Genomic DNA, 13,918 nt, shown 5'->3' on the forward strand with positions numbered 1-13,918 from the left:
TCACCGGCGGAAAGGTGGTCCATCCAAATTTCGGTGTAGTTGAGAGGGCCCGTACAGAGTTGTGAAAAGGATCAGTGATACCATCTACCGCATACAAACCATTGGGAGACCACGAAATAGAAGAGTGGTACATTTGGAGATGCTAGCGGCGTTTACATCAGGAAATTTGTCTGATTGGGAGAATCAGACTTAGGTGGAGGGCAGTGTGACGAATATTAGCAACACTAAGGGGTACTATCATCTCTAAGCCGATACTGAGAAGTGACTTGTATGCACATAACCAGGGGCCGAAACTGTTATTCCTTTTATAATACAATTCCTTGCAAAACTATTAATTTTGGACTTTAAATATATTTGGATCAATATAAAAATTATTTTCGGATTTTAATTTTTTGAGTCCGATAGAACTAGTTAAACTCGGACTTTTAAAAATAAAAGCCCCGAAATAAAAGTTAAATCAAGACTTTTATTTTTTAAGGCCGAAATAAAAGTCCCGCAAGATAGCAAAGAAACGGCTTATCCGAAATACATTTTTTTTTAATTCGGATAAGCCGTTTCTTTGTTATCAAGCGGGACTTTTATTTCGGCCTTAAAAAATAAAAGTCTTCATTTAACTTTTATTTCGGGACTTTTATTTTTAAAAGTCCGAGTTTAACTAGTTCTATCGGACTCAAAAAATAAAAATACATATTTTACTTTTATATGTGGACTTTTATGGAAAAAGTTCGAAAAATAAAAAGGATGCATGATTCGACATGATATTGCTATAGGGATACCTGGAAACTCAAACATTTTCACCTAGGACAATTTTTTGACCAGGACTTTTTCGACTCCGAAAAAAAATATTATTATTTTCCGTCCCTGCACATAACCAAATTAATCATTATGTCTACACATATGTCCATACAAGCAGCGGAGAGCAACGCACAAACACATGCATATATCCGAGATACTCCCAAAAGTAGGCAATAATTTGTGCAAGTATCACTCACATATACGCGCGCATATGAGAAGATATACACGTGCATCTGTAGTTATAATTTTATAGCTAGTAACTAATAGCGTTTTCTTTTCTGGCTATAGTGTTACGCTTTTTGTACTCCACGCAAGGGTTGTTGATCTATTCTAAAAAACAGGCAACGCCTTTACGGGGTATTTCGTTCTTTTGTGAAAATTGTTGCCTGCTCGCAACGCAAAAGCGTTACACTTTTACCCTGTATAAAATGCAGGCATGCTTAACGAACGAAACGAAATGACTTCGTTTTGTTTATTAGCGTTGATTATCGTAACGAAATGATATCGTTTCGTTCGTTAAGCATGCCTGATAAAATGGCGATGTGGCAGTGCAACTCTGTGAAACTCTCAATTCGCTCTTGAGTTCCACATATACTCTGTTAATATGAGTGCAGATCAACTACCAGATTGCGCATTCTTTATCGGTAACCGTATCGCTTTATCGGTAACCGTATCGGTAACCTTATAACAGCTGATTCGACCAACCTTATGGGAATCAATGCAATCGATTATTGGTGCCGCTAAGGTCGTAACCGTATCGTAGCCAACCAATTGGTTTTTGGTTTACCGTCGTAACGATAAACAGCTGATTATGTTAGGGATACGACTACAGCGATACGTAATACGGCACCAATGACTCCCGCTTAAAGGAAGATGACGTAAGAATTGCCCATAAAAAAGAGATGATCTAATGTTTACATGCGCAATGTGCAATCTTCTGGTGTGATTTGTGATATGAGTGAATATGGTGAGATGAAATGTTCTTTGTATGCACTAAAATGTTGACAATTTTCTGGGGTAGGAGTAACACTATTAAGGCTTTACCATTTACTTAGGCAACAATTTTTTTTAGAAAAGAAAACGCTATAAGTAAATTCTGGAAATGTCTAGAAGTATGGAAGGAGGAGATCGAAGAGTATAAAATAGCGCAATCTGAGGAATCAGCGATGAGTTTGATTTAAGCACGCTATCTGTCGAGAAGTAGTAGTATTGTGAAGTACTTGAATAAAGACCATTTTGCATTACTGAATAGTGGAGTTATATATTCAACAGTTTAGTGATTCGAACGTTAGCAGAATTATAATTCCGGAAGTCAAAATTCTGCTTTTTTGGAAATTCTGCATTCATAGTTCCGGAAGTCGAAACACCGGAAATCAATATTATGGAAGTCAATATTCTGGAAAAAGCCGATCCAACACCGGCTGCGCCATGCACAGTAATTCTGCGTAGAACATCTCTCTGCATAGGCGGCCTTCGGCCGCGCTTATAGAAAATAACCTTGGGCTACGCCATGCCAAGTCCGGGTGTGTGGTATAACCGTGGCTACCGCCACGGTGATGTCCTTCTGCGTAGGCGGCCTTCGGCCGCACTTTAAAATAATAACCCTTAGCCGATCCAACACGGGCTACGCCATGCCATGATTCCGGAATTTTGACTTCCAGAAATTTGTCGACCCAGAATTTTGATTCCGGAATTTTGACTTTAGAATTATGATTTTAGAATTTTGACCGTTTCCCGACTGCAATTCGTTACAATATATTATAACCTAAAAGAAAACTAAAGTTAGTAAGACTAAAGGATTGTTCGAACAGTCGATTATCGAGAGCTCTAGTATATATAGTAGCAAGGAAAACCTCGTGACCACCGTGGTGTGATGGTAGCGTGCTCCGCCTACCACACCGGGCCACGGCCAAAGCAACATCAAAATTTTAGAAATAAGGTTTTTCAATTAGAAGAAAAATTTTCTAAGCGGAATCGCCCCTCGGCAGTGTTTGGCAAGCACTCCGAGTATATTTCTGCCATGAAAAGCTCTCAGTGAAAACTCATCTGCATTGCAGATGCCGTTCGGAGTCGGCATAAAACAAGTAGGTCCCCTCCCGTTCCTTGTAGGAAAAATTAAAAAGGAGCACGACGAAAATTGGAAGAGTAACTCGGCCTAAAATCTCTTCGGAGGTTATCGTGCCATACATTTATTTTTTTTTTAAGGAAAACCTCGCAAGCCAAATTTTAACATGATATCTTTAAACTTTTAAATTTTCTTTTTTCAAATGCAGGCGGTGCCACGCCCATTTTCCAAGATTTTACCAAATTTTTCGAAATTTTCGATATAGAAATGTGGGCGTGGTTATCATCCGATTTCGTCCTTTTTCAATACCAATCTAATCTGGGTCTATATAAGCCACTATATAAATTTCGAAAATATATCCCCACTGCGACGTGGTCCAATCAAAAAATTTTCGACCCGTTTCCCAATCAAAGTGTCCTCTGAGCATACAAATTATGGCATCAATAAAATTCAACGCAAACGCTTATCGATTAAATTTCTCGATTGAAACAATAAATTTGATGGCATAATGGTTTCACTGTAATTTTGAAAACTTTTAAATTATGTACTACACCTTTTCAACCCAATAATGAGAAAACGTAAGCTTGTAATGAGATAAGGTAAATTAAAATGAGAAAAGGTAAACTGATAATGAGAAATTGTAAATTTGTAATGAGAAAATATAAATTCGTATTAAGAATTTGTAAATTTGTAATGAGAAAACGTAATTATGTAATGAGAACTATACACCTTTTCAAACCAATAATGAGAAAACGTAAATTTGTAATGAGAAAACGTAAATTATATTGAGAAAATGTAATTTTATATTGAGAAAATATAATTTTGTAAAACGAATACGTAAATTGTAATGAGAAAGCGTAAATTAGTAATAAGAAAATGTAAACTGGTAATAAGAAAATGTAAATTAGTAATGCGAAAACACAAATTCAAAATGAGAATATGTAAATTAATAATGAGAAATCTAATAATTTTTCAAAATCTGTCAATAAACGAAGACCCACCCCACTGTCATGTCTTGTAGTACGAGTACATCTGCATGAAATGTTGTTGTATGCTGTGCAGCTTTTGCACAATCCCCTCCCGTCAACTTCCTTTTGATGTCATCAATGGCGTTTTCTAAATACTTGAGCCGCTATTCGTCTACTCCTTCTCCAGTCACAACAGGTACGCGGGGAGTCGTCTTTACTTCTGCTTTAAGTTTGGACCATACTATTTCTATGGGGTTCGACATAGGTAAGTATGGACCCAATCGAAGCACTTGTGACATATTGTTGCAGTGCTGTGCTACCTCTGACTCGATGCCTGAGTGGCAAGGCGCATTATCGTACACAATTACCAGGTTTTCCAAGGTGATGCCCAATCGCGCAGTCATCTTGAACCTCCATTTTACCGACTATGAAACTTTCTACATTTTTTATTTTATTTTAAAGACAGAATACAAAAAGGCCAGTATGACGTTCTGTTTTCTGAAAGCCTGCCTACTATTTACATGCATAAAGTTATTTACTAAAGTTATAAAATCCAAGCTTAGGTTTTCTCATTACAAATTTATATATTCTCAATATAAATTTATATTTTCTCATTACTGATTTACAGTTTCTCATTATCAGTTTACTTTTATCGTTATAAATTTACATTCTCATTATCAGTTTACCCTTTCTCATTTTAATTTACTTATTCTCATTACAAATTTACGCTTTCTCATTATTCGCTTGAAAAGGTGTAGAGTTTTCATTACAAATTTACATATTCTCAATATAACTTTATATTTTCTCATTACTAATTTACCGTTTCTCATTATCAGTTTACCTTTTCTCATTTTAATTTACGTATTCTCATTACAAACTTACGTTTTCTCATTATTGGGTTGAAAAGGTGTAGATTTGACGTTGCTATAATTGATTTTTTTTTTATTTTATAATTGAAAATATTTGTTTTTTTTTACAAAAAGCCCTGCTTTTCGCAAATATATTTTTTTCCTGAATGAGTGAATTTACTAAAATTCGGAAGAAGAGACGAACGAAACATATCCTAACTTTTTTTTTAAAGAAATCTTCGGTTTAAATTGATACGTCTTCATTTGAAAATCAGAAAAGCCATTTTAAAATGATAAATTTCATTAACAAATAGGAAGCTAACTTACAGAAGCAGACAGTTATATTTGAAAATAATAAATCAGTTGAGGTGAGAAATATACATATGTACATACATAGGTTCTTTTATGCACGCTGAAAACCCGTTTTTGCCCGTTTCGACCTGCTAAAATACATCCAAAAATTTTGGGTTTTTTGATAAATAAATTTGTTTTCAAATTAAAGTCTCTCAATTTAAATGATGCATTGTCATTTCCCGCCCACTACACTGAAGGTTCTGGCTTCAAGTCCCGGGCAAAGCGACACTAAAAATTTAGAAAGAAGTTTTGTCAATTAAAAAAAGTATTTCTTAGCGCGGTCGGCCCTCAGTAGTGGTTTCGCAAACACTTTAGGTGTATTTCTGCCACGAAAAGCTTCTGTCTTGCAGCTGCCATTCGGAGTCAGCATAAAACATGTAGGTCCCGTTCCGCCAATTTGTAGGAAAAATTAAAACGGAAGACGAGGCAAATTTGAAGACAAACTTGGTATTCCCCTTGGAGGTAAACCACGCCAAGTATTTATTTGCTTTTTTTTAATTTTAAAGTGACTAAAAACTTTTGAGTTTTAGTTCAAAAAGTTACAATTGAAGTTCAGAAAGCCACAACTGAAATTCAGAATTTCCAATTTAACTTCAGAAAATTACAAGTGAAGTTCAGAAAATTATAATTGAAGTTCAGTTAAAAATTCTACACTTCAGCTGTAATAACTGTAATTTTCTGAACTTCAGTAGTCATTTTCTGAACTTCAATTGGAATTTCTGAGCTTCGTTTGTAATTTTCTGACCTTCAATTGTAACTTTCTGAACTTCAATTGTAACTTTCTGAACTAAAAATTAAAAAGTGTAGTCTGATATTCAAATAAATATTTCCTTTTTTAAAGGAAGTTTTCTTATTTTAAATTGCACATCATTCTTAATTAAGTGTTTACCTATTTTGAGTTGAAGGTTTCCGTTTTTTCAAGTCAACAATCAAATTTTAAAACGGAGAGTTCTCATTTCAAAACCAAAAGCTTTTTTCTCAAATAAAAATCACAGTCTCGCTCCAGAAGATGCTAAGAAAATCTCAGCGCAAGGTTGGGCTGCAAGGTGGAAAAAACTTAGTTTTATTCGTACCCCACATAAATTAGATCAGACCAGCTTCTTATGAATAAAAAAATTAAAAGTTCTCGTGTTAAGTTGAAGAGGCTTATTTTAAATTGAGTTTTTCCCATTTTAAACTGAAAAATCACCCTTATCGCGAAGTTCACGCGGAAAAGTGTTCGCCTTCACTTCTTTTGTTCGGGTGAACTTTTTCCGCCTATCGGCAATTTCGGGCGAACAAAAGTTCACTTCGAAACAGCTGATGCTCTATTGTGAATTGGCAGTGAACAAATAATTTACTTACAATTGGGTAAATTTTGTAACCAAGCATATATTTCCTTAAAATACAACAAAAATAGAAATAAAAAATTTATAAAATAATGTTTAGTATTGAAATTAGGTTGGTATTGATTGAGCGCGGGGACAATATAAATGTGAAAACGATTCGGAGGCAATTAAGGGAAAGTTCAAAACCTTTGGAGCTGAATGATTCACTGTAAGCTAAGAATTACTATTGTCAGCACTTTTGAATAACAAGTTAATTTTTTTTCAATTAGCTTTCGCCAATATGACAGGCTAAACAAGCCGGCATTCTAATATTTGCTAGATATTCTTACCAACTCCTTGTCACCATTGAAGCAAGAATTTGGAGTTCCACCAATTGAGTACATGTCTCCGTTTTTTCGCATAGGGAAAAGGCGTTGGAAAGGACCATGAAGTGGGTCTTGGCCAATCTTGTTTCAGTGAGGTGCTCAACATTTTGGAACGTTGCTTTGTCCACTATGGATAACTTGGCCGACTGATACGTTGTCATAAAAAATAGAATTTACATACTTAGCAATACAGGAATTTCACTTTTTTCCCCTCAGCTTCCGATTGTGCATTATTTATTGATTTATTTCTAATAATAAAAGTACATATAATTATAAGAGTATCAAATTTCAAACCAAAAAATTATTTACATTTTCTTTTCCTCTCGTTCGCCTGTAAAATATAAGTAAACAAATTTGGGTTTCCCCGCTGTTCATTTCGCCCGAACAAAGAGTTGCCGATAAGGTGAAATCTTTTTCGAACACGAAAAATCGTTTCGCCACCCTCTGCGATAGGGTGAACAAAAACTGTGAATATTTTCGGGTGAAAATAAAACTCGCGATAAGGGTGAATATTATTAAAATTGAAATATTCTTATATCAAGAAAAATCGGTGTAGGTATTGAACAGTATGGACAAAAAGCTGATTCCTGATTCCGATTCCGGTTACTACTCTATGTAATCGGAGTTAGAACGGGGAACGATCAGTAGAAAGGGCCCCTATGTTTAAGAGTACCTTGGATTGGATATACATACTTAGTTGAGAGTCGTGTATGGAATATAAGCTAAGATTTTCGCTTCATCTTATTAATAACGCTTACTTTAGGATCCGTTTCGTAGTACATCTGCTGGGTGCGTATCCAACGGCCCACCATATTATCGCGCACAGTGTTGGCCAATGCAAAATAATAATCGCGCATAGTTGCCACATTACGATCCTTTACCAGAGTATAATGAAGGTGGCGATTGAAATTTTTCTTCACCAATGTGACGTTGCCGACCTCGGCGATACCGCGCACACTAATTTGCTTACGGCGCTCCTCATCTGTTGGTGGCTTCGACATGATTGCACAATTTTCCTCTTTTTTTTTGGTGCACTTCTTAAGCAAAAAATTTTCAATTTAAAATATACGTAACTTTTTTTTACTTCTTATCTTTAATGTAGAACAAATACCGCACTTGAGTTAGTTAAAAAGAAAATTGTCTGGTCCTACATCAGCAGCACACACCGTACCGCACCACGTGAGATGGAAGGCAGCAAAAATTAAAAAATCAGTATTTTTTTCTTTTATTGTACCACAATCACAGATGACAGCGAACAACAACCGTTTGCGACGAGCTCTGGAGTACTTCTCAGCGCAACGTTATTTCTTTACCGACAACTAGCTTGCACCCATAAAGCGAATTTTTATGTTTTCTTTAGTGTTCTACTAAATTTTGTAATTTTTGTTTATAAACTCTCATTTGCGCTCTTTGTTTGTTCTCTTTCACCTCATTTATTAAAGTTTACCAGCATGTAACGGACTATTATTTATTTACATATGTATAATATCGGCATACCCCGCCAACATTAAACGTTTAATACACTGTAATTTAATATTAATAAATAACTCCTCCCTCGCTTTGCACCAGAGTTAAACTAATATCACATTCTCATTGACTCTCCTTAATAATCAAAAAATTTCATCGGTCACCTTGACAGAAGGTCATACATGCGTATACAGTTGCCGCATAAGCGAGCAGCAAAGCATTTTGTAAACATATATATCTATATATGTATATGTTGGTGTGTTCATATGTTTCTTAGAAATTTCCAGCTGTTATTCTTCCTCTATCTTGCAAAGAGTGCAAACCAACAGTTGGTGTACCCCTATCCATGATCAGGAGGGCGTTCTCCGAATTAAAAGCGAAAGTACTTTCAATTTGCTTCCATATTTGTTTTTGTTGCCATTATGATGGCTCCATATTCATTTAGATAAGAATACATATCTACAACCATATGAATATGTAGATGGCCTGTCAGCTTGACAGCTTGCCATCTAACGGCAATTTTGCTTTAGCTGTCAAAAACACCTGTATAGTAAGTTGCTTCTCCTACAGGTGGCGCTGCCAAGCAGCAGTACTGTCTTGTTGAAGCATTTTCTAAAAGATCCCAAAAATATATAAATAACATTCAAAAGTGTAATGGAAAAAGTTGCTGAGGAAGTGAGGAGTACTGATACCAATATAGAGATCTGTAGAGGATATGTAAACGTAAAATCAGTAGGTCGAAGCGGGTTTCATGGAAAACTTTCTGTGCGTATTTAGAATGCTCCAGCGAAAGGGAAAGGCTAAGGAAAGTCCTATCTAAGAGAGATACAGTTGAAAGACTGATAAAAGAGCAAGACGGGGAATGGTGAAGAGTCCCTTGAGGCGCTACTTAGCACGCAGTTTCCATTAGGATATGATGCAAAAGGGTTCTGTAACAACGTCTCCATAAACGGGGTGATTAGTTCCATCGCGGGTTTCAAATGGGTTATTCCCAGCTATGTCGCAGATGGCAGGCGGAGCGATTGCAGAATGGCTTAAAACAATCATTGAGAGTCGCATAAAACCTTATCAAGCTGGAAGAACCTGTTATCTGCACAGGAAAGACTATTAGTTTGACATCTTTTCTGCTCAAAACATGAACAACATTATTCTCTTCAGCATAATTTGCTTACGCCAGTGGCAAAGTCAGTCGATACTGCATTGCATGAGGTGGCCATGAAGATAGAGAAAGCCCTGGAGGACCAGAAATATGACCTGGGTTTTTTTCTGGATATTGCCGGGGCTTCTATTGTCTCACAATGAGCAATCTTGGTCAGTATCAACTCGAGTATATCCGGTCCTACAAAATTGGCCATGCCGCAATGGAGTCAACGCGAGGCCGAAAAATCTGTAAACAGAGTAACACCATAGGGTGGGATACTATCAACAATGCAGTGGACACTAGTTTTCAACTAATCACTTAGGCGGTTCGACAGAGGACCAGTCAAACTCACGTTGTAGGTAGATAAGGTTTTAGTCGTGATAAACGGTAGATGTCTACCAACAATCAGCTCTCTGATGGATCACGCGCTTCGGGGTGTACATGCCTGGGCATCTGAAGTTGAGTTAAACGCCCACGCGGAAAAACCCCATCTAGTATTACTTAATAGTGAATATAAGGTGCCTAATTGGATTTAGCCTTAGCTCTGAGGGGTATCCCTACAAAAAAAATGTAGCGCAAAATATCTAAGAACTGTACTAGATAGTAAGTCGTGGAAACTGCATGTAGAAGAGAGAGTGAAGAAAGCCTCCGTGATTACTTGCCACCTGCTATAAGATATTGTAGTTGGAACGCAGATCCGTTACCTACATCGTTCTCGTTCGCTGGGTTTTGATTCGCTGAATAAATAACGATCAGAAGATTTCCCTAATTACGTGGACTTCAACATACCGCCACAACCTCCATCGCCATTGTTCATGAGCTATGAAGTCAGTTGAGTCTGTGAAGATGGTTATCTTATACCTTGCGCTTTTTGATACCAGTTATATTTTACACTCCATCGGGAACTTAGAGCGTTCTGACAACTTTAAAAGCCTTTGTACTCGTTTACAACAGTCATGAGGCTTCCTGAGACCGCAGAACGGCAAATTGTCCTTTTAACTTAGCTTGGCATGAGGGGTTAATTAAATTTTAACAAGTTTTAAAATTAGCTCTGAGTTAAAAATTTTTGCCAGTGACCTATCTAGAAATTGTTGTAAGAGTAGTGTTTTTGGGAAAGCTTACTTGGACTACAAAAGTTCCGTTGTGATGTCATATAAAATAACGTTGACGTAAGATGTACTACTGTATAGTTGCGTAGCCTCAATGTAGTTTCGAATGTGGCCGAACTCGACCTTGAGCAGATCTTGCAGAGGTCCGAGTAAACAATCTAATTCTGCCAAAAGCTAGAAAGTAAAGCATAAAGTGACGCGATGATTGCATATCATCCTCCATGCAGAAGGGCTTTCCAGTACTCAATTAATAATGACCCTTAGTACCACATTCGCAAACTCTAAATGATCCAAATAATTTAGCCAGACTGCCTGCCATCCATTTCCAACTGAGCTTCTACAAGAGGAAGTGTCTCTCCAAAGTTTGCTTAGCTAACTCGAGGCTTACCCGTATAAGAGCAGAATACAGGTGGCCAGCAGAAGTCTCTCCAGCCCGCCACGTACGGTTTAATGGTACCAATTCTGATTGAGAGATCCACGTGACAGTTGCCGAGGGAAAGTTTGTTAATGTGTTCAGTGGGGGGGGAGGTCTTGCCCACTGGATCCGCCACTGAAAATATTGATCTATGGGTAATTGGCTTCTCTATAACATGATGAATTTTGTTAATTTATTTTTAAAGTGCGAATTTTATTTAAAATTTTTTTGAATATATGCAAAACAAGCTAATTGCAACAAATCGCTAAAATCTATAATAATTTCTTTTAATCAATTTAATACAAACACAATAAATATATTTGTATGACACCTGCGTGTAAAAAAAATTGCAGCATTTACAAATGATCACTAATTTTCTTCTTTTTTATTTTCTTTAATTTGGAAATAAGACTTCAATTGTATAGCGAAAACTTAAGGCCGCAGCACAATGAGAATTTTAATATACTAGATACATTTAACACGAGGTTATTCATTCCAGTAGCATCGCCACAATCAACCAAGATGTTGCATTTATAAATATGAAGGAACTTCAGATTTGGCAATTGAAGTTTATTTCGTCTTGCCCATTCACATACACAATTTCGCGAAGCACATTCTCCTTATACAACAAAAATACTTGCTAACATATTTTGTGCCGTATTTTTGTCATATTACAGTTTTTAATTGCGGAAAATGCTAGAAAAGTTACCAAAGAGTGGGAAAAATAATTGAATTTGCAAAGTGTGCCAGCACCCTTAGCCAAAGCAAATGTCAAATTTTTGTTCTTATGCTTTGCTTGCAACAAAAGTTTGCAAATTGGCAACTTTTTCATGACGCTCAATATACCGTTATCCATAAAAATACGTACAATTTAATCATAATGCAAAAGATTGGGTTAAACGCATCTTTATGCAAAACTGCTTATGTGACGGGGCTTTTAGTGAACCAGGGGGACAATTCTAGCTCTGTGAAACGGTGATATGAAACAAAAAGTTCAAACAAAACCTTATTCAACAGTTCTGAAAACTTTCAAGCCAAATTTTATATTGGCGTAGTTTTCAAGTCACAAAAATTTCCAATTATTTATTTAGAATTTTTGAGCTTGCAGTTTTGAAGTCTAATTAATTTTGAAGTAAAAACTTGGTCTTTCAAAATTTGCACTGATTTTTGACAATTTTTTGGACTTCGCTGAACGAATTGAATTGGGTTAGAAAACTGTTTCCGAAACAAAATCCTAACATTCTAAAAAAAAAACAATTGGGAAAATATTCATTTTCATGAAGATTTTTTAATCCGGTTTTCGAATATTTTCGAAGTTAGTAACATACAGTTGTAAACACGAAAATATCAATGGCAATTTTTACTTTCAATTAAATTATTTTCGATAATTTTAGAAAAAAAAAAACTTCAATGAGTTTTGTAACTGAAGCTATGCCAATCAATTTCGAAAAATGACACTGAAGATGACGCCACGCCGAAACCAGTTTGTCTCCAAACCAAATTTGGTAAGCGATAACGGAAAGCCGTTCCAATTTACATCAAATATCCACCATGTCGAAAAATCAACAAAAGGCAAAATGAATCAATCTCAAAACCGTTTTCGAACAAGACGAAAACTCAATAAAATTCTATAAAAAATTCGAATTTTTTATTTCGTTTTCCGAATTTTTTTGAGTATGCAGTTTTGTTGCTAATCAATTTTAGTCTTAGCAAAGATGGGGGTACCAGCCTTCACTCACAGTTGAGTGTTAATCCAAAAAATATCAGCCTCCCTTGCCTATAGTGGTATTGAAGCTGACAAATTTTTAACTAAAAAATTTGAGTGAAGAATGGACTCTGATAGCTTCGTTGTGATAAAAACAAAAAAAATAGTGCGCACTCATATTTTTTCAATCTAATCCTAATGAAAGTGTAATGCAATAAAAAGTACAAGTAATAGGTCCCTCAAAACTCGGATTGATTTATGAACATTTTTTCGAAGTGTCTTAGATTTTCGTCCATACGAAAGGTGCATAGCTTCATGTTTTATGTGAAAGAACATCTAAAACACTCAAGCTTCCAGGGTTCGAATAAAAAATTATCAAAAATCAATGCGATTTTTGAGAGACCTATAACTTGCACTTTGTTAGACTAAAATTGGTCGGGCTACAAAGTGCATACTCACAAAAATTCTGAAAATTTAAAAACAAATTTTTTTTAATTTCTCTATTCTCGAAATTTCTCGAAAAGGTTCTTGAGAATCATTTTAATAATTTCAGCTACAAAACTCAAGGAAGATTTTTCTTAAATCAGCGAAAAAGAATATAATTGTTCGCAGCTGTTCCCTTCGTTATACAACTGATCAGGTTTTCTCAACTAAAGGAAAAAGAAGAACATAACTGGTAAAATTTGCAAATCTTTTTTGCTATTTTTTTACTCGCAGATGTAAGTAAGTATGCATGTAGTAAGTGCAAGTTAAAAAAGTGATGAGATTCTTCTCACCACTATTTACAAATTAAGTAACATCAGCTTTCCAAGTTGCAGGTAATTGTGTTATTGATTATTTTAAATAATTTGCATATGAAGAGGGAATTTGCATCGCAATAGGTACATCTATGTAATATATGATGCCTACACACTCATTTTAATAAAAAGACGAAATACATACATATATATATATATGGGGTATTCCATCCCAGTTCGACCAATTTTGAACCCGACCCCTTTAGAATTGGCTGAAAGTTTTTCTTCTTTTTCTAGCTTACGAAAGACGTTTTTCAGAATTTTTTCAAACTTTTTCATCCAACTCATATAACTTTTTCAAAAATTGACCGTTTGGGATCTTTTTTTTTTTAATTTGGTTTAAATGTACTTTTCGGAAAAAATACAAAAAAATGTTTAGTTTTTTTTTTTGTAATTTTTCAGTTTTTCGAGGTTTTTCGAATTTCGCCATTTTTTTTTCTCATAAAAAACTTCAATCAATTCTGCAATCATCCCAAATAATCCCGGAGTGGGAAGATATTTTTTTTTATACTCAGTTGAGCAGAGCTCACAGAGTATATTAACTTTGATTGGATAACGGTT

The 13,918-nt window shown here is 35.5% G+C and overlaps 1 protein-coding gene across 1 annotated transcript in view; it reads right to left on the reverse strand.

The window, feature by feature from the left end:
• Glyp (glycogen phosphorylase) overlaps nucleotides 1-8,292 on the reverse strand; it is a 75,101-nt gene extending 66,809 nt beyond the window's left edge. The window contains exon 1 of the mRNA XM_067767043.1: nucleotides 7,482-8,292. Coding sequence (XP_067623144.1) covers nucleotides 7,482-7,724 — 243 coding nt within the window. The 5' untranslated portion in view covers nucleotides 7,725-8,292. The remainder of the gene's footprint in view (nucleotides 1-7,481) is intronic.
• Nucleotides 8,293-13,918: the final 5,626 nt, after the last annotated feature.

This window comes from Eurosta solidaginis, chromosome 2 (assembly GCF_040869045.1).
Source record: "Eurosta solidaginis isolate ZX-2024a chromosome 2, ASM4086904v1, whole genome shotgun sequence".
NCBI lineage: Eukaryota > Metazoa > Arthropoda > Insecta > Diptera > Tephritidae > Eurosta > Eurosta solidaginis.